The following is a 20,578-nucleotide window of genomic DNA, read 5'->3' as shown; positions in this document are numbered from 1 at the left end:
AGAGAGAGAGAGGGGGGGAAAGGGGGAGGAAGTCACGGAGGAACGCGTGCGTGTGTTTCTCCCCGTAAAGAGCACAGAGAGAAAAGCCTCTGTGGCGACGGGCACGGTGAAGAAAGTGAGAGAAGGGTAGAGGGTGCTGTGCCTTACCTGAGGGCAGTAGAAGAGGAAAAGAAAAGGGAGGCGTCACACTGTGGCGAGAAGGCTCGTCTAGTCGACGGCGAAGGCAGAAGACGGAAAACAAGGAAGCAGACGGTGAACATCTCTACATGGAATGAGAAGCGCGCTGTAGCAAAGAGGTCGCAACTGCGAAGAGGAGAGGGTCATGAGTGAGAGGCTGTACAGTGGCGTGTCAAAGTGTGCACCGACACGCAAAGAAACCCATTGTGTTCGCGGAGACACCTAGCCAACTCAGCTGCTCGCTACAGCTTCTATAGAAATAGACGGAGAGCGCAGAGCTGGAGGTGAAGGCAGAAACGTCCTTCTATTGCGTCTCGAAGACGCGTTCTACAAACTCTTGAGGTGCAACTCACGATACCGTTCCACAAGCAATTCAGGTACACATCCCAAGCCCCACGCAGCTGGGCGCCACCCTCTGCGCTGCTCCCCGTGCGCGTATTGCGAAACAGGGACGCGCTCTCGGATATGCGTCGTGATTTGCTTGCTCCTATTCCAGGCTCTGTGTAAACTGTAGTTCGTCCACCTCGTCTCTCCCCCTCTCTCCCATGACGATGCGTCGTATTGTTTTGATTCGTTTTCTTTTCTTCTTTTGTTTTCCATGAACGACGACGACACAGCTCGAGCACACGGGAGTACCGGGGACCGAGAGGGAGGCGCCCATGCCTGCACTCTCTTCTCGTCTTGTCTGTTGCTGTTGTCGTTCCTTTCGTGCCTTCGACCTCTCCTCCACACACACACACACACACTTACAAGTCTTTAGACAGCTGTCCTTCAGTTCGTTTCAACCTCAACTGGGTCACTGCACCAGACAGCCAGGAGAGTTGAACAAAGAAACCAAAGCAAGCAAGGAAACGACTTCTACTGACGCCCTACTTACCACGGAGGGGAGGGGGGAAGAGGCGGGCATCCGTCACACACAAGAGGTGAGTCACTCATCCATCCACAGCACTGTATCAGCGGGAGCGGGAAAGAAGCCAGCGGGTAAGAATATGAGCGCCTATGCGTTTGGTTGCACAACGCTAGATGACAGTGGGGAAATGGACAGCGGCGGAAAGAAAGAGATTTGACGCACCAGTCACCTCACCTGTGGACGAGTCGGCCAGCGAACACACAACAGAAGGCACACGAAAGTAAAAGACATACAAAAATCTCATCAAAAAACCGGCAGTGCGCACTCCCCCTCCCCCCCCCTCAGCCGCACGCACAGACAGAGGAAGACACAGTGTGAGAGAGAGAGAGAGAGATGGCAAGCGCAACACAAGAACAAGACGCTTTAATCAGAAAGAAAAAATCAGCACGCCAACTCCACCATGGAACATGCGGGCGGCTTATATCGACCGCGCCTGTCGCACGCCCCTCACATGGGCCGAAGCGGCCGCCGACGCACGCGCTACAGCAGTGCGCCGACTCAGCGATGCGAGCACGGCCCCTGACCCCAACGTCACCCACCCACCCCCGCCTCGCAGGTCGTCACACGTCGTGCATCCCCCTCAGGGTGACACGCAGGCGCCCCACCACCAGGCAGTGTGGGGCCGGGAGTGAGACACATTCGAGTCGCCTCCCCACCCCGCCCATGCTATGCGTGGTACAAGCGTGCTCGCTGTCGCAGGTCGCTCCGGCGCAACGCCACCCGGGAGCTGACTGCCGGCATCAGCAGCGGTACATTGCTCGTGCGCCCCCCCCCACGTCGTGGGCACGTGGGCCTGTCACCACCAGAAGTGGCTCGGCGTGTGGAAGGGGGGGGGGAGAGAGAGAGAGAGAGGAGGGGGCGGTGGCGGCGGCCCCGCTTCCCCACACACCGAGTGGGGTACTGAGCCGTGATGCGACACCTGAGGTCTCTCCTACACTCTCCATCAAAGGGGGAACAGAAAAACCGGGAAAAGAAAAGGAAGGAAGAGTGAGAGTGGGCAAGCAGGTGTCATGTGAAGGCACATACACACACCTGATCCGTCTCTCGCACCGGTGTCTCTTTTATTGTTATCCAAAGAGAAGGAAAAGGAGGAAGAACTCCATCAATCAAAGTCACACACACGCCAGTGCGAATTCTCCGCCTCCTTATCGTATCGTTAGTAAAAACGTCCGGTACATTTTTTGCCTGAAGCCACCGACGAGCGTGTAGGGGATGGACTTGCAGCGGGGAGCTCAGCAAGGAAGAAGCGAGTGCTCACACACACATACACACACACACACACACACTTATCGAAAACGAACAGAGGGTTGAGGGGAGGCGGAAGGGAAAGAAAAAGAGGGGGGAGAACGGTGGTCGTGAGGTTAACAGAGCCGTACGCAAAACCAAAAAAGGGGAGAACAAAAAAGATAGAGGAAGAGGGAAGCAGCAAAACCCACAGAGGTGCAGCAAAAAGGGGAAGTAACGGAAGGGGCTGTTTGACCGCCGCGGTTCCATTTTCTCTCCCTCATTGTAGCCTTAATGCTGGGCATTGCAGCGCCTCGCCTGCCCTACTCCCCTTCACCGTTGATCTTCCGGATGATCGCATCCCCAAAATCTGCTGTCGAGAGTGACTTTGCGCCAACCATCTGCCGCGCAAGATCGCTCGTTGCCATGTTAGCTTGAAAAACCATTTCAAGTGCGTTGACGATGCGCGCCGACACCTCAGACCACCCCATGTAGTCAAACATCATAGCCCCAGAGAGGATTAGCGAGGACGGGTTCGCTTTGCCTTGTCCAGCAATATCCGGTGCCGTCCCGTGGGTCGCCTCGAAAATGGCGTGGCCGGTCGTGTAGTTGATGTTCGCCCCTGGAGAAATACCAATGCCACCGACAAGAGCAGCCAGCTGGTCCGACACGTAATCGCCGTTTAGGTTCGTTGTGGCAATTACGCTATAGTCTAATGGACGAAGAATTGTGTTTTGCAGGAAGGAGTCGCAGATGCAATCTTTGATCACTACTTTGCCGCTGTCCGTCGCTTCTCGTAGCGCTGTCTCTGCCGCCTCCTTGCCGCTTTTTGTCTTAATGGCGTCGTACTGAGTCATTGTGAAGACGGCCTCAGGGAACTCGCGCTCCGCCAAAGCGTAGCCCCACTTCTTGAAACCTCCTTCTGTGTATTTCATGATGTTACCCTTGTGCACCAGGGTGACGGACGGAAGGTGGTGATCAATAGCGTACCGCACCGCTGCACGCACCAGTCGCTCGCTCCCCTCCACCGAAACTGGCTTCACACCATACGCGCTTGTCTCAGGGAAGCGCACCATCGTCACGCCCATCTCCTTCTGCAGAAAGTCGGCAAATTTCGCAACCTCGGGGGTACCCTCCGCCCACTCGATGCCCGAGTAGATGTCCTCCGTGTTCTCGCGGAACACAACCATGTCCACCCACTCCGGGTGACGGATCGGCGAGCCGACGCCGGTAAACCATCGCACAGGACGCTGGCACACAAACAAGTCCAGCTCGCGGCGCAGCACCACGTTTAGTGAGCGAATTCCTTCGCCGACCGGCGTCCCTAGTGGGCCCTTCATGCCTACGTGGTACTTGTCAAATGCCTCGATGGTCTCCGCTGGCAGCCAAGTGCCCTTCTTCTCGAACGCTTTCTCCCCTGCGAGCACTTCCACCCACGAGATCTTCCGCGTCGCACCGTACTCCTTCGCCACCGCTGCGTCGAAAACGCGATGCGCCACCTCTGTGATCTCCTTCCCGATTCCCTCACCCTCAATGTAGGGGATAATGGGGTGCGTTGGCACGACCAGCTCCCCCTTCACAAAAGAGATGGACTCTGCCATTGCCAGACCCTTTGCGTCCCACTCCCTTTCTCTGTATAAAGGCGATGCTACGGGGCGTCTTGAAGAGAAACAAACATTAACTGACAGACAAGAAAACAACACCCGCCTAAAAAAGGGGAAAAAAGGGGGGCACGAGCGAACCAGCGGTGCCGCTTTCGAAGAAACGCTGGCAGACAACCCCACTCTGCTCCCAGAACGGCGGCGCGACAACACAAGAAGCGAAGTGGAGAGCTCAAAAAAAAAAACCGAGAAGAGAAAAGACGATCCCCAGGGATGTGTGGACAGCAGGAGATAAGTGGTGGTACCGGGGGAGAGGGGGGGGGGGGGGCAAACAAAGTGTGGTGAGGTGGGATGTGAGGATGAAAGCCCTACTGTTGTTCTGCTGCTCTCATTCGTTGTAGCACAGTGAAAGTGAGGTGTGCAGGAGTGTACATGTATGTAAGCGCGAGACACAGAGAAAGGAGAATGTATTGAGAGCGGCAAGTTGTGAGCAGAGAGTTTCTTCTTCTCCACGTGCCCACTCCACCATGGAACATGCGGGCGACTTATATCGACCGCGCCTGTCGCACGCCCCTCACATGGGCCGAAGCGGCCGCCGACGCACGCGCTACAGCAGTGCGCCGACTCAGCGATGCGAGCACGGCCCCTGACCCCAACGTCACCCACCCACCCCCGCCTCGCAGGTCGCCACACGTCGTGCATCCCCCTCGGGGTGACACGCAGGCGCCCCACCACCAGGCAGTGTGGGGCCGGGAGTGAGACACATTCGAGTCGCCTCCCCACCCCGCCCATGCTATGCGTGGTACAAGCGTGCTCGCTGTCGCAGGTCGCTCCGGCGCAACGCCACCCGGGAGCTGACTGCCGGCATCAGCAGCGGTACATTGCTCGTGCGCCCCCCCCCCACGTCGTGGGCACGTGGGCCTGTCACCACCAGAAGTGGCTCGGCGTGTGGCAGGGGGGGGGAGAGAGAGAGGAGGGGGCGGTGGCGGCGGCCCCGCTTCCCCACACACCGAGTGGGGTACTGAGCCGTGATGCGACACTGAGGTGTTCCTGGCACCGGGGGTTGACAAGATGGTAGGGTAGAGAAAACGAGGCGCAGAAGATGTTACGGAGAACGCAACACAAAGGGAAACTACTCGGCAACAAAGTTTCGGTAAAGAACGTGAAAAGTAAAGCTCTTGTGGTGTGCGCCATCATCACCGGCCAGAGAAGCCCAGAAAGGGGGAGAGGGAGAGAGGCGTGGTTAGGGCTCGTGAAAGCAGTGCTTAACAGGACTGCGGTGCTTTTGATTTTACAAAAAAAAAAAAAAGAATATATAACAGAAGAGAGAGCGCAGTGTGGAGGCCCAAGTAGCTCTGCAGAGTATCGTCGAGCAGAAGCTCTACGAAAGGCTCACAATCACGAATCCATCTACTCCATCGCAGTGCGTTGGTTTACTGAGTTTCCTCGGTGCTATTTTGATCAATGTAAGACTGCTGCACAGGCGCACGTCTCTAACCCTGTTCCACTGTACCGTCCCTTCTCCGCCAAACAGCGACAGCCAAGACGACGGGATGTGTGTTAGAAGACTGGCGTGCAAGGGTGGCACAACAGGCAAAAAAAGTACGAAGACGCGTCAGGTGCTGAGAGCGTCTCTTTTAGCCATTCATGGCTCACTACTTTAGGTAGCGCGCCTCCAGGTGGCGGCGCAGGTGCTCGGGGTTTAGCACTTCGCCCGTCGCACGCAGCACCAGGTCGTCTGTGTTGTACACGCACCCGTGGTCCCAGATCTTCTCCCTCTGCTTCTCCAGGATGGAATCGAGCTCACCGGTGCGCAGGCACTGATCCACCTTGTCGTCACCAATCTCCTTTCGGATGCTCGCCATAATCTGTGCCGCATACATGGCACCAAGTGAGTAGGTCGGAAAGTAGCCGAACGAGCCCATGGACCAGTGCACGTCCTGGAGGCACCCAACATCGTCACGGCCAGTCGTTGAGAGACCCAGGTAGGCCTGCATCTTCTCGCTCCACACGCGTGGCACATCGTCCGCCTCCATCTTGCCCATCATCAGGTCACGCTCGATCTCGTAACGCAGGATCACATGCAGCAAGTAGCACACCTCGTCGGCATCGATGCGAATGTACCCAGGCTGCACGCGCTGCAGAACCTTGCGCATGTTCTCCTGCGAGAAAGCTGGCTGTGCCTCGAAGAACTCGGGTAGGCGAGTCGTGAGATAGTCGATGAAGGCCGTCGCGTGGCCTATCTGAAACTCTGCAAAGAGGCTCTGGCTTTCGTGTATGCCAAGAGAGCGCGCGTTGCACACCGGCTGCGTAATAAGCTCGCGCGGGCCACAATTCTGCTCGTACTTGCCATGACCAACCTCGTGGATGACGCCGTACAGGCTTTGCACAAACGTCTCCTCGACATAATTTGTCGTGATTCGGCAGTCCTCCTTTGTCATTTCCGTGCAGGGGTGGGGGCTGACGTCGAGACGACCGGCGTCCATGTCGAAGCGCCACACCTTCATGAACTCCCTGCAGAGTGCCTCCTGCTTGTTCTGCGGAAACTTCTGCGAGTACTCGATCACCGAGTCGCCAGACTGCTTCTGCAGAATGTCCTTCAGCAACTGCGGCAGCCATGACTTCACACTTGCATACACCTCATCCAGCTTCTGGGTCGTGATGTCCGGCTCATACTGGTTCATGAGCGCCTCGTACGGAGAGAGGGAAGTGCCGGCAGCAAGGTAGGAACCTTCCTCTCGGGCGAGCTCAACCAGGTCTTTCAGCACCGGCAGGAATTTTTTGAAGTCGTTTGTGGTGCGGCTGTCGCGCCACACGCTGTGCGCGCGTGTCGTGAGGCGCATCTTGCGGCCCACGAACTCAGTCGACAAGGCGGTGGCGCTCTTCCACGCACGCGTCATCTCCCGCAAGTTCGCGCACTGCACTGTATTCAGTTCGCCACTGCCCTTGGTCGCATTCTCAATCAGGTCCTTCACCTCTGGTGCCGTTATGAAGCTGAAGCGGAGCTCCCCCAGCACCGCCATCGCCTCGCCGCGCGCGTCCTCGCCCTTGGGGGGCATGTTTGTGTTCATGTCCCAGTGGCCCAGGCTGAGGAAGTGGTCCAGGTGATAGATCTTCGTAAAGATCGTCTCGAGCTTCTTGTACGCCTCCATGTTTACAAGGCAGGGGTTGAGCCTGTGCGCGAGTAAACGTGGCACACGAAGCTGTAGCGTCGCCTTGAGGAACGTTTTGCGTTCGTTTCTTTGTGCGAAGGGAGTGAACGCAGTTGAAGTGGGGGGAGGGGGTGGGGGAGAGAGACGGAGGAAGCACACCAAAGACCTGATGCACTGGCAAGGCACGTAAAAGCAATGAAAAAAAGAGTAGACACAAGAAGTCCCGGTAAGACCTACGTGGGCATAAGGCAGGAAGGTGCAGAAGTCTCACTCGCTTCTCTGTGTGTATTGGTGGTGGTGGTCAGGGCTGCGATATACGATAGCGAGTGAAAGCCAAAGCCTGTGTGCAGAGACGATGAACGTGGTTGAATGCGTGTACACCGAAGGAGGTGTGTGTGGGGGGAGGGGGGGCAGCAGCAGAGCTCAAGAGAAAAGGAAAGAGGAAGGGCTGAAAGGCGGAAAGTCGCAGACCCGAGTCTCTTAGCGGATCACGTTAGCTAGCCCTCACCCGCGCTTACGCTCTCTGAGTTCAAAACAGTATACGATACTTTTGGCTCACAACTGTGCTGAACTCGGGAACAATCGTCAGAAGAAAGAAAAGATGGGCAGTCCCCTTTTCTTTTCTTCCGTCGTGCTGTGATTTCCTTCGCAGAGCCTACGTCACACGCCTCCTCATACAATGCTCCCCCACCCGGTCTCTTTGCTGCTGGGCGTTGTGACCTGTCAGGGCACGAGAGGTAGCGAGTGCAGTGGTGCGAGTACACAGATATGGTAAAGCATCTGTCATCACAGCCATTGCATCCTATCACTTCCTCACCCTACTCCAACCGCTGCACAGTCCATGGGAAAGCCCAGTGGGAGAAGGGGCGGCTCTTTGTGCCTTCCACATCCTGCAGCACTGCCACGTTTCATTCATTCACTTAGTCTGCCGATCATTCCCCTAAAGTCAGACAGACTCTTAGCGACGCGGAAGTCAGAGAGCACAAGAACAATGGCTGCACTCAGACGCGGAGGCAAACATAATTTAAGTCCGTTCGTTGTTAGATACACACAGAGACACAGTGGAGAAAAGACGATGGAGTGCATCCGGGTCGCAGAGGTCACACTATACAACCTGATTATCATGGGCCAGCGCAGCCAAGGCGATAAAGGGCCACGTGACTGCGGAAGGGGAAAGGCGCAAAAACACCCCAAAGGGGCGGCGCTAGCACATCGTGCACACCGACATGAGAACTGCGGCAGACCATCAACTCACTTGCCCCTTGCCTCCTTCGCGGCCTTTGCCTTGTGGCCCTTCAGGTGCTTATTGGTCACAGCCTTGAAGCGGTGCACGGCATGGCGGGCGTTGCGGCGGTTCATGTAACGACGGTTAAGCGGCACGTATGCGAAGGGGTCAATGTTGCCACGTTTCACATCGCCGTCCCCCGTGCCGCGGAACTCGTCACCCTTGCGAATGTCCTCCTCCACACGCTGGCGTTTTATCTCGCGCTTCGCCGCTTTCTGGTCACGCAGACGCGCCACCTGCAGCGCACTGGGGCCAACGGAGCCACGGCCCCCTCTGTACACTTCGGTGGCCTTCTGAGCCGCATCTTCCGTGACGCGACTGCCATAGCGCAGCGTGAGCTCTTCATTTGTGAAGTCCTCGTCCTCTGCACGCGAGCGCTTTCCTGGACGCGCACTCGCCTCGTCGTTCAAGGAAGAGGCATTCACTAGGCCCTTGCTCCGCCGCAGCAGCCGCTCAGCCATTTCCTGGCGGGCCTTGTGAGCCTCCTCCGCGCGCTTTTCCTCCTTGCTGATGATGCGCAGCTTTCCGTCGCTCTGAAAGTCAAGCACCATGTTGTCGTATTCATCGTCCTTGTCGTCCATATCACCACCAACGGTAATGGTGGCACTGCCGAAGCCCTGAAAGACTGGTGCGGTGTGTTTGGCAACAAAGCTGCTCAGTGCACCGGTCTCCAGCAGGTCCTCCTCGGCTGCATCCTCGCGCCCGGCGTTCATGGCAGCGCCAATGAAAAGCTTGTCAAACTCGTTTTGCTGCTTCTCCTTGCGCTTCTTCAGCTCTTTCTCGGACTTTTTCTCCTCGCGCCTCATCATCTTCTGCGTGTAGCGAAGAAAATTCTTGCTACCAAGGGGGAAGATAGGGTCAATCTGCTCAATGGGGAAGCGTTTCAAGCACTTCTCCAGAAGTACACGAAGCTGCATGCGCGCGTTGCTCGACACACTCGGCTGGGACGTGACGAGGGCGATGGCATAGAGGAGCTTTGGCAGCGACTTGGCCACGGCCGCCTTCACGGCGGGACTTCGCTTCGTCAGCTTGAGCGCCATCCGAGCGAAAATAGCGGCCGCCGTGCGCACCTCGACCTCCTTCGACTCCATGAGTTGGAATCCGACGGCCATGGCGGCCTGCAGGTCCGCCTCTGGCAGCTGGTTGTGAGTTAGATACACCACCTTCGCCATGCACACTACTGTACTTGACACCATCATCGGCGTCTTGCCTGAGAGCCCGGCAATCACCATGAGCAGCAGCGCATTTACCGGAGCGCCGGCGGCGGTCATGTAGCGCTGCATCTTCTCGAGCACATCCATCGTCATCGCCCGCGTCTCGCTCGAGCGCTCACGCGAGAAGAGGACCACCTCACCAACGAGCGAGCGGATGGTAGCTAGCAGCTCGGCAGGGTAGTACATCTTGCACGCGTCGAGGGCCCAGGAAAGGCAGCGAATGCGCATCTTGAGACCAGAGATAGTGACATGCTGGCGACTGATGGAGAGCAGCCCGAGAATGCGCTGCAGCACTGGAAAGATATCCTTAATGCGGTGTTCAAACATGGCGTAGAGAAGCTTGTACGCCTTCTTCTGCAGGAGCCGAGATTCCGGTGTGGGGTCCATCAGGATGGGCTCGATGAGGTCCCGGAAAAGAGTCATGACATGTTCCGACGACAGCTGTGGCACCACGGCGCACGCAATATCCAAAATGACACGGCGCTTAGAGTTGAGAGGGGCGTTGCCGGCCTTGCCGATACGGCTGCTGCTGCTGCCATCATTTCTCGCTGTCTGCGCCGCGATGTTCGAGCTGACGCTGAGAATGCCATCCAGAATGGTCGTCATGACATTTGTGTTGCACACAGTCGAGAAGCTCTGGATCGCCAGCAGGACAGCCGTGGAATCGTGCTTTTCAAAGGTGTTGCATAGCTTTGGCATAATGTTCGCACTGAACCTGGAGAAAATGGTGTCGCACACAAGCTGGGAGTAGGCTTGGGTGATGTTGTGGTAGCGGTGTGGGTTCCACCCAGGATCGGTGACGGAGAGGATGTAGAGGTCCTCGTCTAGCGCGTCCTTGCGAAGGCGGTGCTGTTGACGCTGCGCCGCCTTGCTCGTAGGGACTTCTCCACGGAGGTCGTCGGGCAGGACTTCCGTGTCGTCGAGGTCGTCGTCGTCGTCGTCATCCTGCTCGGTGCGCCTCAGAGCGTTGTAGCCACTGCACAGCACGTGAATCGCAGACGCACTCGTGTTCACAAAGACGGGACTCGAGAGCAGGCTGACCAGCTGCTTGGCCAGATCGCGAAATGACTCCAGCGTCACCTCGACTGGGTAATGACAGAAGCCCGCGGCGACACGCCAGTATTGCGCTTGCAGAGCCGACCACCGCGTAAACTCCTCGACACGCTTCTCCTTCTCAGCCTCCACGGCCATTTTGCTGCAAAACTGAATTAATGGGAAGAAGTGCTGAATAAAAAACGGCAGTGAGTCGTGGGAGGAAGTGCGACGCCACACGTTCAGCAAGTAGCTCGTCGACCAGAGTGCCGCCGCCTTCTCCGCCGCATCCTCTTCCGTTCTCATCTCCGCCTCATACGCGGTCCGGGGATCAAAGTCGAGCAGCTCGGTGAACTCGCGCATGTACATGCAGGACCCCACCGCCACGAGCACGCGCTCCACCTTAGCATTAAGAGAGGCGTCTTCCATGACGCGAAGCTTGTTGAGCACTCGAACAAGGAACGGCACAGACGGAAATCGATCTGTGAAGGCAATGTACGTTCGCGTGCGATCGAGACTGTGCTGTGCTGCGCTGGCGCTCTCACCGACAATTGCCGCATGCTCGGCCTGCACCTTGGCGACTTCCAGCGGTGGAAGCTGCACGCGTTTCAGGTAGCTCATCCGCTTGAAGATAGTCGCAAGTAGCTCCATGGTCATTCCCCAGCACTGTTGATGAAGCGGCTTCAGCAGGGACAGCAGCTCCTCCGACAAGAGCTCGTCAAGGCACCGCTGGCCCTCCTGCGACTCGACAATGTAGGGCGAAAGCGTACGGTCAAAGAGCAACGTCAGCTCCGCCAGGACGGCAGACATGACGGCAGTGGTGGTCTCGGTGAGGTTGCGCAAGCACACACGCACAAAGATGGGCAGACCGGCGCAGAAGAAGCGCTGTCGAGTATTGAGGCTGTAGAAAGCGGAGGAGGAATCTTTGCGTCGACTGGGGCCTCCAACGTCGCGCGCGCAGAGAGCGCTCGTCTCCAGCACCTTGCGAAAGCTGGAAAGGTAGAGTTTCATGGCCTCCGTCTGCAGCTTGCTCGGTTCCAGCTTCTCGAGAAGCCGCAGCTGCTCCGCTGTGGGGGACTCGATGGTGAGTAGAACCGTTACGGCAAGTTTCAACGCCTTGGCGACAACGAGGGTGCTATTGGACCCGTACTCCGCCATCAGCTGGTCGCACAGGCCAAAGCACGCCGGCAGCTGATGCAGCAACACCCTTTGGGTCAGCTGTGGGACGCAGGCAGCCATGATGGACAACATGTACGGCACGTGGCGCTGGTCTGGCGCCTTGGACAGTGCGGTAAAGGCGCTGATGAAGAGGGAAAGCGAACTGACCTTCTCTCCGAGCATCTCGATGGCGCTAGTGAGACCACCTTGCACGGCATGCAGTGTCGTTCGGTCGAAGACGTGGTGGACGCTCTTGTTCTTGAGCTTTTGAATTTGCGCCAGTTTCTCCCGCTTGGCAGCCTTCGCCTCCTCCTTCATAGTGCGTTCCTTCTGCCTCCATATCTTCTGCTGTGCCTCAAACACCTGCTTGCGACTGAGATTGATCCCCTTCTTGGTGCGGCGGAGACCACCGCCGCCCCGACTGCTAGAGGCCACCGTTGAGGATTTTAGTCGGCCCACCATCCTCAGAACAGCGGTGCGTGGAAGGGAGAGGAGATTCTGCACCAGCAGCACCGACAACGAGCACAAAAAGGCCAGAAAGCCTGACACCAAAGGAGATGGTTGAATCGCGGCGTGCGTTAGAGCGCGTGTGATCGAATGAACCTCGGATGGGCGTCACACACTACCGTCACGCAAACAAAACGAAGTGAGCTCTGCGGGTTTGCAGTACGAGAGAGGCAACCGCGGGAAGGATAGTGACCAGGCGCCACATGTGAGTGCGATGATGGCGCATGGTGGGAAAGAGAAAAACGAAGAGAACGATTTGGGTGGGAGGCAGAAGAGAAGGTACACATACACGACCGTATAGACGATTGTTATTGCACAAGAGAGGAAGAGGTGAGCCCATGACTCACGTCGTACAAACTTCACCGGAAGAGACACGCAGCCCTCCTCTCGCGCACGTTCAATCTTGCATGAGCGGCGCTGTCTGCGTGCCCCTGGCTCACTTCGCCTTGTTGTTGTTGATGCTGCAGTGAGTGGCCCAAACATGGAACACATGTCCACTAGTAAATTTTCCTTCAAGGCGTCATTCCACCACAAGCAAGCCAGTGAATATACACATGTGGCTAGAGCTTGTATATGCCCTCTGTGTTGCTCTGCGGCTAAATCCTGGCCGACAAAGACGAGCCTTTCTGCCGCTGAGTCGGGTCAGGCGTCTAACGGACTGTTCTCATCCTTCCTCGTTCGTCTTTCGGCTGCGCGCTGCGCGGTCGGGCCCAGAGAGACCTGGCTGCAGTGCATGTCTTGACCCAAGCGAACCGCGGCCAGGGCCCTGCTCAAGGGGGCAGAGGAGGTGTCGTCCGTCGTGCGAGCAACAGGTGGGGGGGGGGGGGGGGGTCTAGGCGCATGAGACTGGTGACCAGGACGGTCATCCTTGTAACTGACGTTGGCTTCTCTGAGATGGTTGATTCTGCAAGCATGGTCACTTCATCTTTGTGCCTCAACTCACAACGGCCAACGAAAAGCTGAAATGAGAGGCGCCGTAATAGACCGTCCTCCACCGTTGTAGGGCCTGTATCCAGCGCCATAAAGAGGGAGAGCGAGGCCCGCACAACTGAGAAGAGAAAATAAAGGCGGAGGAAAGAGACGAGATACGCCTCTCTGTGCGTTAGGAAGGGCCGTAATAGAAGGGGGCTTTACACAAGGCCAGCCACACGCACGCCCATTGGCGTTATTATGAGCAAGAAAGCACAGTAGCTGCAAAACAAATCACCAACACGTGGGCAGTTACGTATCTGCGCACCAGCTGCCTGGAGAGGGGGGGCGGGGGGAGACGACAATCTGGAAGCCATATTAGGGGGGAAGAGGACGGAAAACGAGATCGGAGAACCGAAAGAGGGTCACAAAGCGGGAGGCTCAGTGAGTATCTACGGTTATCTTCAACAGAAAAGAAAGACGCGTCGTAGTCGACCGTCATCTTGATTTTGCTGTCAAACATGCGTTGTGCTCATCTATTCCTTTTCCAGCCCCAGGACACCGCTGCCGGTGGCCGATCGGCGAATCAACTCCCCCACGTACGCCTCGAGGCCCTCACCCTCATATGAAACGAGCGGAGAGATTTCCCAGCGAGACTTCCCCTCACATATGTGCTGGAGCGCTGTTGTGCGCTCCTGAGCCGTGTAGGACCCTGATAGGCCTGTTGAGGCCTCCTCAGACGTCTCCGGTGCCGCTGCGATAACATCGGCCACCCACTTGGTGTGCAGCTCCAACAGCATATGAGCGGCTGAGGTTGGTGTGTCTTCGGCAGCGCCATCGGCGTTCTTAATCGGTGCAAACTCCATACTTCGGTTCACCTGCAAAATCTGCAACGCGTCCGGCAGCGGACCCTTCTTAGCCCGCTCCACCCGGCTCGGGACGTCTTTCGCGTAGCGAAAGGCGTCGAAAATAAACGCCTCCAGTTTTATCGCTGGGGCGGGGCCATTGATAGTAGGAATTGTTTTGCGGGCCGCGTGGTAAAAGGTACTCGTCTCCATGTGCTTAGCAGCGAGCGCCAGGAAATCAACGGAACAGCAGTGAGAAGCTATGTTGCCACAGTTAAACGCAAGCTTGCCCGTCGCTGGATCCGTCCCGGCGGACCGGCCAGCCCCAATCTCTGTGTACTCCACAACACTCCATTCGCCGTCCACCTTCGCCACGACGCCCACCTTCTCGGTGGCTGACACCTTTGGCACTGTCTTGAGGACCACCTCAGCCTGGCATGATGCGGCCACACCGAAGAAGTACGGATCACCGACCCTAGCGAGGATGTTGTCCACACTCACGATTTGAACGTAGCGCACCCCCCTTTCCACGATTTGTGCCAACACGCTCTGTTTGCCAGACGACGTGGCGGACGCCTTCACCAAACTCTCGTAGACGCCAGCGTTGCCGCCGGGTGCAAGGCATATCCTTCCCCTCGTCTCTATTAGTACTCGCCCTGTCGCCTCGTCGTAGCAAGGGAGAGAACTTTGACAGCAGAAGAACACCTGATCGCGGAGTAGGCCAAAGAAGTTGTTGTCTCGAAAAAACTGCTGCGTCGCAGCATCATTCTGAGCCGACGTCGTGACAACAAGCGGTAGTGTACCACGGCCCGCGTTGGCTGGCACCGGCGCCGCCGCAGCAGCAGCCATTTGCTCCATCTTGCGGATGCGCTGGCAATGGTAAGCAAAGAGCGAGCGGCCGCTGACGAGGGCAGCGCATTCAAGCATACCTTTGGGAATGCTCACGCCAAGACGAGTGCCGCTTCCGCCCGCCATCAGCAGCACCGCACCTTCGCCGTTTGCCACCACCCGCATGCCAGCGGCCTGGATAGCTGCCAGCTCGCTGGGCCTCTCGGCGAGGAGAGCAGGAACATTGATAATTGTGTCTGCCGGAGGAGGCGTAATGTGTGGGGCAGACGTCGCAGCGTCGCCCTCTAACACACGTGTTGCCGCGTTGCTGGAATTCAGGTGTTGCAGACTATCTCGCAGAATAGCGTTCATGTGCGTCCACTGCGCATTCGTGTAGGACAGAATTTGAGCGGCCAATGTCTCCTGCTCTGATGCCGAAAGTGTGTTGTAGTCATCGACAAGATGCTCCTGGCCACTCCCTGCCAAGACAGTCAGTAGGGCGCCCTTGGAGCTCATACGCCAGCCTCTCTGTGGAAGCAGAGCCTCAACTCATACGAGACGCAGTACACAGAGACGCACGTGCAACGTGGTCAAGGGGTCAGTTACACCGATTTGATACTCTTTTTCTCCAACGCCTTTTTTTTGGGGGGGCGTCGAAAAAGCGATGGTGCTGTCAGCACTGAGATGCGGAGAAAAAATGGGGTACTGAGGCCAAGTGCATACGACAACCGAGAAGCGAGGGGGGAGGGGAAGGATGAAGAAGTTGACGGCTGGATATGAATCACAGAGACCTACGGCAACTGCTGAAGATGCAACGAGGACCCAAGCGCGCGCACGCGAGAGAGAAAGAGAGAGAAAAGCAATGCAAGGTTGGCCTTTAGAAAGGTGTGTAGATGAATGGCCAAGTGTGAGGCAGTAGAAGAGAGACGGGGGGAAGGTAAAGTGGTTCTCTGCATGCGGTGTCCGTCTGGATAATAGGGTGGGGAGGGGGGCAACTGTGACTTCCTTTGGCTGTGTGAATGAGCTTGCGGGGCTCTGTGGCCGGGGCACGTGAGGGTCGGATGGCGTGGCATGCAAAACGGCGTGAGCGGGAACGACACACACATACACAGACGCCAAAATTTAAAAAGCCGCCAAGACAGCGTGGATAAGGCACAGGGAAGCACAGAGAAGGAGAGAGGCAAAAGGGATACGTGTAGGGGTACCGCATAATTCGCTTCCCGACTGTCTGATGCTCTTCTCTGTCATGAAGAAGCCTTCAGGAATCTTTCCTAAATCATCTCACGCGATTGACACACGTGGCTACCTGGTAGCGGCCGTCGCGTAAGTTCAAATCCGCCTTGCCGCTCAGCGAGTCTCCAAAGCGGCTTCACCCCTGCTTGTCAAGTGCGCGAGACGACTTGAGAAACAGGATCGATGCAACTAACCCCTCTCGTTTGCATCGGCTCTACCGTATTCTTTTCGGGGGGTGGGCAGGCCTTACGAGGTGGGGAGACGAAGCGGAAGTCACACAACTAAAAAAAAAGAGAGCAGGTAGATGAGGCGGAGGGAAGCAAAATGAACTCCCATCCTAACACCCCATCCCCTTCGCGTTCCCCCCCCCATGGAAAACGCCATCCCTCCCCTTTACTTCTCCCGCGCACCTCCACACTGACACGGTTCAGCGCCCGCCTCCGAGGATGTATGCATTCAAAGTCTCCTTTTTTTTTTTGCAGCCACCACTCGCCAACACAGCACGAAGTACAGGCGCACAGACAGACGGTCACGACACACCAGATAGAAGAGAACAACAAGTGTGATTACAATAATGCGTCATCGTCACGGTAGTAACGACGCCAAGGTGTAGAAAAGCAAAGCGACGGTAAGTAAGCCGCTGCCACAAACACTGTCATGCTCAGCCACACATACGTAAGCAGACCAGCACGAGACCCTCCCACTGAGTCCAGCATCACCGGCATCAGCCTGCGTGCTCATGAGAAGCGGAGAACGCATCGAATGGAAACTGTACAACAGAGATAGCAGACGCGGCCGCCGCATGGCTCGCTCTGTCCTTTCCGCCACCCCCTCTGCGCCTCAGGGTAAGATGGACGTCGCACCGCGGAGCACAGCTCGTCCGAAGGAAAAAATGAAAAGCGGGGGTGGCCTACACTGACGGCGCTGCCATCCACCGTTCATAGTCCTCCACACGCGCGTCCGTCGGGAATCCGCTCTCGTCAAGAATGCGACCCTCGAAGGGGACATAGGCACTGAAGCGCTGTGCCATGTCGCGCACGCCCTCTGACGACGGGTGAGCCACGCAGTATACCCGCCAGCGCTCGGCTACAAAGCGGTCCAGCAGCGATGCAGCCACTTGCACCTTCTGCCGGTTTACACGGCGCAGTGACTGCTTGTGAAATTCAAGCGCCGTCCGATACAGCGCGCGAGCGAGTTGCACGACAAGCTTTTCCAGCTGGTGCTTCTCTGAGACTCCCGTGGCGGCAGCGGAAGCAGAGTTATACTCCTCCGGCAGCGCCACATGAGCCAGGAACGACACACACGGATCCTTCTTCACCAGTGCCACGAAGTGCGGTAGAGTGGGCACGTACGATGGTGCGTTATTCACCCCTTCCACAGGGCGAACGGCACCGTTCGCCTCAGCCTCCTCAAATCCCACGCGATAGATATCCCTGGAGGCCTGGTCATAAGTCTTGAGGGCCGCAACAGTCTGCCGCGACAGCGCATCGCGCTCCTCTGCACGCACGGCCCGTGGGTTGAAGTAGCTCCAGTCCGAGTAGGCAGAGTAGAGACTGGGGTTCTCCTCTGCCTGCACGCCACCGCGCAGCATCTTCTGGAACGCCGCGGCATCCTCGCGCTCGTAGCGCTGCTGGAGGCGACGAACATCGTTGGCGCGGCTGTCGATCATCATTGCCACGTTGCGAGAGAGAGGCGCAAGAAGGTGGCCGCGCTTCTCCGCAATCACGCTAGAGAGAGAGATGCCGCCGTCACTACCGGCGTCACGGTATCCGCCTCCGCGACGGGGCTGCAGCTGCTGTCCGCCATAGCCCTCCGCGCCGTCCACAGAGCTCCCTGCTGCGCCAGGCGCGAGGGTGCTCGACGACGGTCGCGTCAGATATGCCTGTGCGTTGGGAAACCGAACGAATGGGTTCTCCGACACGAGCAGGTTGAGCTCACCGAAGACCAGCACACGTAGCAACGCTTCATTTTCTGCGCAGCGCCACAATGCCTCGATGGGTGGGTAAGAAGACGGGGGGCGTGGGCGGGCAATGGTGGCAGCTGTGGACAGCTTCTGCTTTGACATCGCGGCTGCCTGATCCTCAGTCTCAGCAGACACAGCTTTGCTCTGCGTCGCCCTCGCGGTGCGTGGACTGTAGAGGTTCCGCAGCACCTCCTGCTCATCTTTGGGTGGTGGGTGGGAAAAGAGCAGCTCTGACGCGTTCGGGTGGCGGTGGCAGCGCAACACGACATGTCCTTCTACTGCATTATCAATGTAGTAACGCCGGACCAGGTACACAAAGTAAACGTAGTCGTCTTCTCTAGGAATGGCCAAAGTCGATTCGCCGACCGTGACACGAGAAGATTCCGTCAAGGAGCGCGCGCCAACGCTGCTACTGCTGGTGTGGGTGGCATTGCTGCCGCTCTCACGTGGTGCCAGCGACACCGCCTCCACTGTGTCTAGAATGTACCGGTACGAAGCGGGGTAGGACGCCTGACGCTCCGCTAGAATTGCGCGGTACAAGAGCGCCTTGTCCCACACCTCCTCTGGCTTCCAGGCACGGTCGAGCACCATCTCCTTAAAGAGCTCCACCACGTGGCAGCGAGCGGCCTTATCAATGTGAATCGCAGGAAACTGCGGCTGCCGCTCAAAGAGGTCCAGCATACCTTGCTGCTGCGCAAGAGCGTCGAGCTTGGCCTGGGCAGCCGCCCGTCGAGCCTCGCCTGCCTGCCGCCGCACAGAGTGGCGGGGACGCAGCGTCTGTCCCGGCGGTGGGGCACCAGGTAGCGTAGCGGCAGCGGCAGACCCCTGCACATCAGTCTGGCTCGTCAGTAGAAGACCGTTGAACACCTCCTCCGCCTTCTTGCGCTCATCAGCGTACTTCAGCTTCGCCCGGTATGCGCGGTACAGCCAGTCGAGGTAGTCGGGCGAGTAGGTGACGCGCAGTGGGCCTGGGTTGGTAATCATCACCTCAAATTCTTCTGCGTTTGTGGCTCGCTTGGCCGGGGCAGTACTTTGTTCTGTGAAGGCGTGAATGGGGTTGAACTGACCGCGAGACGTCACTGTACGCGAAGCGCTGGCTAGCGCATAAGCGACCACAGTCGCGCCGCTACCCAGTACGACACCAGTGGCTGCAGCCCGCACGTGACGTTGACGCAGCATCGCAGCTTCAACCCAGCGATGCGCCCTAGCTGATATTGAATACGTTTTCTTTGCTGCTTCACTACGCAGCGTCTACCAAACACCCCCCTGGAGGTGAACACGTCTGTATGAGCGAGTGCTGAAACGGATGAGTGTGTATGAGTGGAAAGCGAGAGGGACAAGACACAAGTACGATGACTGCGCTCACCGAGAAAAGAAGAGCGATGGACGGGGTCAGCCACCAAAAGCATCGTACGTCAGGCGACTCGGCCTGCTCCACAACTACAACTGCAGATGCCCAGTGCGAACGCTGGAGAGCAAGAACCGCATCCATGCACACATCATTGCCGCAAGCGACCCACTTCGAGCAGGACCTTCTCTGGCAGCAGTCATGAGCCCACCTGTTGTCATGCACAGCGAATGCAGGATCGCTGGCCGGTGCTACGTCTCCCACGCTTGCAGCAAAAAATCGAGACACGAGGTGGATGACCTACAAAGCTGGGGGAGGTGCGCCTACAAACATTATTGCTCCTTTTGAAACTGCGCTGGGTCACCGAGGCAGAGCGTCTACTCAGCCTAGCTAAAGGAGAAACAAGGCAGGAAAAACGCAGGGGGAGACCGGAGGCGAACCTGCGCAGTACACCGGAGACTCGCCCACTGGGACGGCACGTAGAGTACTCGCAACGGTGTAGCATACTGTGTTGAAAGAGACTCCTCACTGCGAAAAGGGGAACGAAGAGGACAACAACAAAAAAGAATTCAGACGGACTCCCCTATCCGCAGGCGCAGTCCGACCACCTATGGGCATAATGACCTCGCTATCCGTACATCTGTGCTTGCGTGGCGGTCCAAGACGCAAAAACGGACGATCGGGGGGCCATTCACATCCCAGCGCCTCGTGTCCGCGGCCAGGGATACACACACATATACATGCTAACGAGAGAACTACTCGTAAAAAAAAAAAAAGGGGGAACAAAAGACAACCACCATGCCCCATGGCTGCCATCACTACTCGCTTTGTCGGCTTTACATCTCCAAAGCGGCATTGAAGGTTCTGTTTGCCTCCCCCCTGTAAAGGTGCCCTACACAAACTTTTCTGGACCTGGATAAAAAGAGAACCGGTGAAACAAATTCTTCGCCCCTCCCAACTTGTTAAACGGTCTATACCCACTTCCCATCCCCAAAGACCCCCTCTCCAGGACTCTAAGGGCCCCCAAGAGGGGAATTTCCTTCCCTTCCCCGGCGGGATTTGTGTAAGGAAATCTCGCTGTCCTCAACGGCGCGTGTTGGTTACGGACCGAGGTTGGCTTTCCACTACAACGCCCCCCTCAAAGTGGGACATCTTTCATATGCTAAACAACAATACCGCCGCAAATACCCCT

The 20,578-nt window shown here is 57.3% G+C and overlaps 5 protein-coding genes across 5 annotated transcripts; all 5 read right to left on the bottom strand.

Moving 5' to 3' along the window:
• Positions 1–2,634: 2,634 nt before the first annotated feature.
• LBRM_33_2820 (putative isocitrate dehydrogenase) lies at positions 2,635–3,912 on the bottom strand (the record flags this gene model as incomplete). Its single annotated transcript, XM_001567999.2, has 1 exon — positions 2,635–3,912. One exon carries the CDS (start codon positions 3,910–3,912, stop codon positions 2,635–2,637), a length of 1,278 nt encoding a protein of 425 aa, XP_001568049.1.
• Positions 3,913–5,567: 1,655 nt separating this feature from the next.
• On the bottom strand, positions 5,568–7,064 carry LBRM_33_2810 (putative carboxypeptidase; the record flags this gene model as incomplete). The annotated part of the gene is made up of 1 exon (XM_001567998.1): positions 5,568–7,064. One exon carries the CDS (start codon positions 7,062–7,064, stop codon positions 5,568–5,570), a length of 1,497 nt encoding a protein of 498 aa, XP_001568048.1.
• A 1,251-nt stretch (positions 7,065–8,315) lies between these two features.
• On the bottom strand, positions 8,316–12,215 carry LBRM_33_2800 (conserved hypothetical protein; the record flags this gene model as incomplete). The annotated part of the gene is made up of 1 exon (XM_001567997.2): positions 8,316–12,215. The coding sequence occupies one exon, from the start codon at positions 12,213–12,215 to the stop codon at positions 8,316–8,318; it is 3,900 nt and encodes a 1,299-aa protein (XP_001568047.2).
• A 1,490-nt stretch (positions 12,216–13,705) lies between these two features.
• On the bottom strand, positions 13,706–15,358 carry LBRM_33_2790 (putative UDP-N-acetylglucosamine pyrophosphorylase; the record flags this gene model as incomplete). The annotated part of the gene is made up of 1 exon (XM_003723173.1): positions 13,706–15,358. The coding sequence occupies one exon, from the start codon at positions 15,356–15,358 to the stop codon at positions 13,706–13,708; it is 1,653 nt and encodes a 550-aa protein (XP_003723221.1).
• Positions 15,359–16,985: 1,627 nt separating this feature from the next.
• Positions 16,986–19,022, bottom strand: LBRM_33_2780 (conserved hypothetical protein; the record flags this gene model as incomplete). The annotated part of the gene is made up of 1 exon (XM_001567996.1): positions 16,986–19,022. One exon carries the CDS (start codon positions 19,020–19,022, stop codon positions 16,986–16,988), a length of 2,037 nt encoding a protein of 678 aa, XP_001568046.1.
• Positions 19,023–20,578: the final 1,556 nt, after the last annotated feature.

Source organism: Leishmania braziliensis, chromosome 33 (genome assembly GCF_000002845.2).
Source record: "Leishmania braziliensis MHOM/BR/75/M2904 complete genome, chromosome 33".
NCBI classification, from domain to species: Eukaryota; Euglenozoa; class Kinetoplastea; order Trypanosomatida; family Trypanosomatidae; genus Leishmania; species Leishmania braziliensis.
This window is presented reverse-complemented; position numbering and strand designations above follow the sequence as displayed.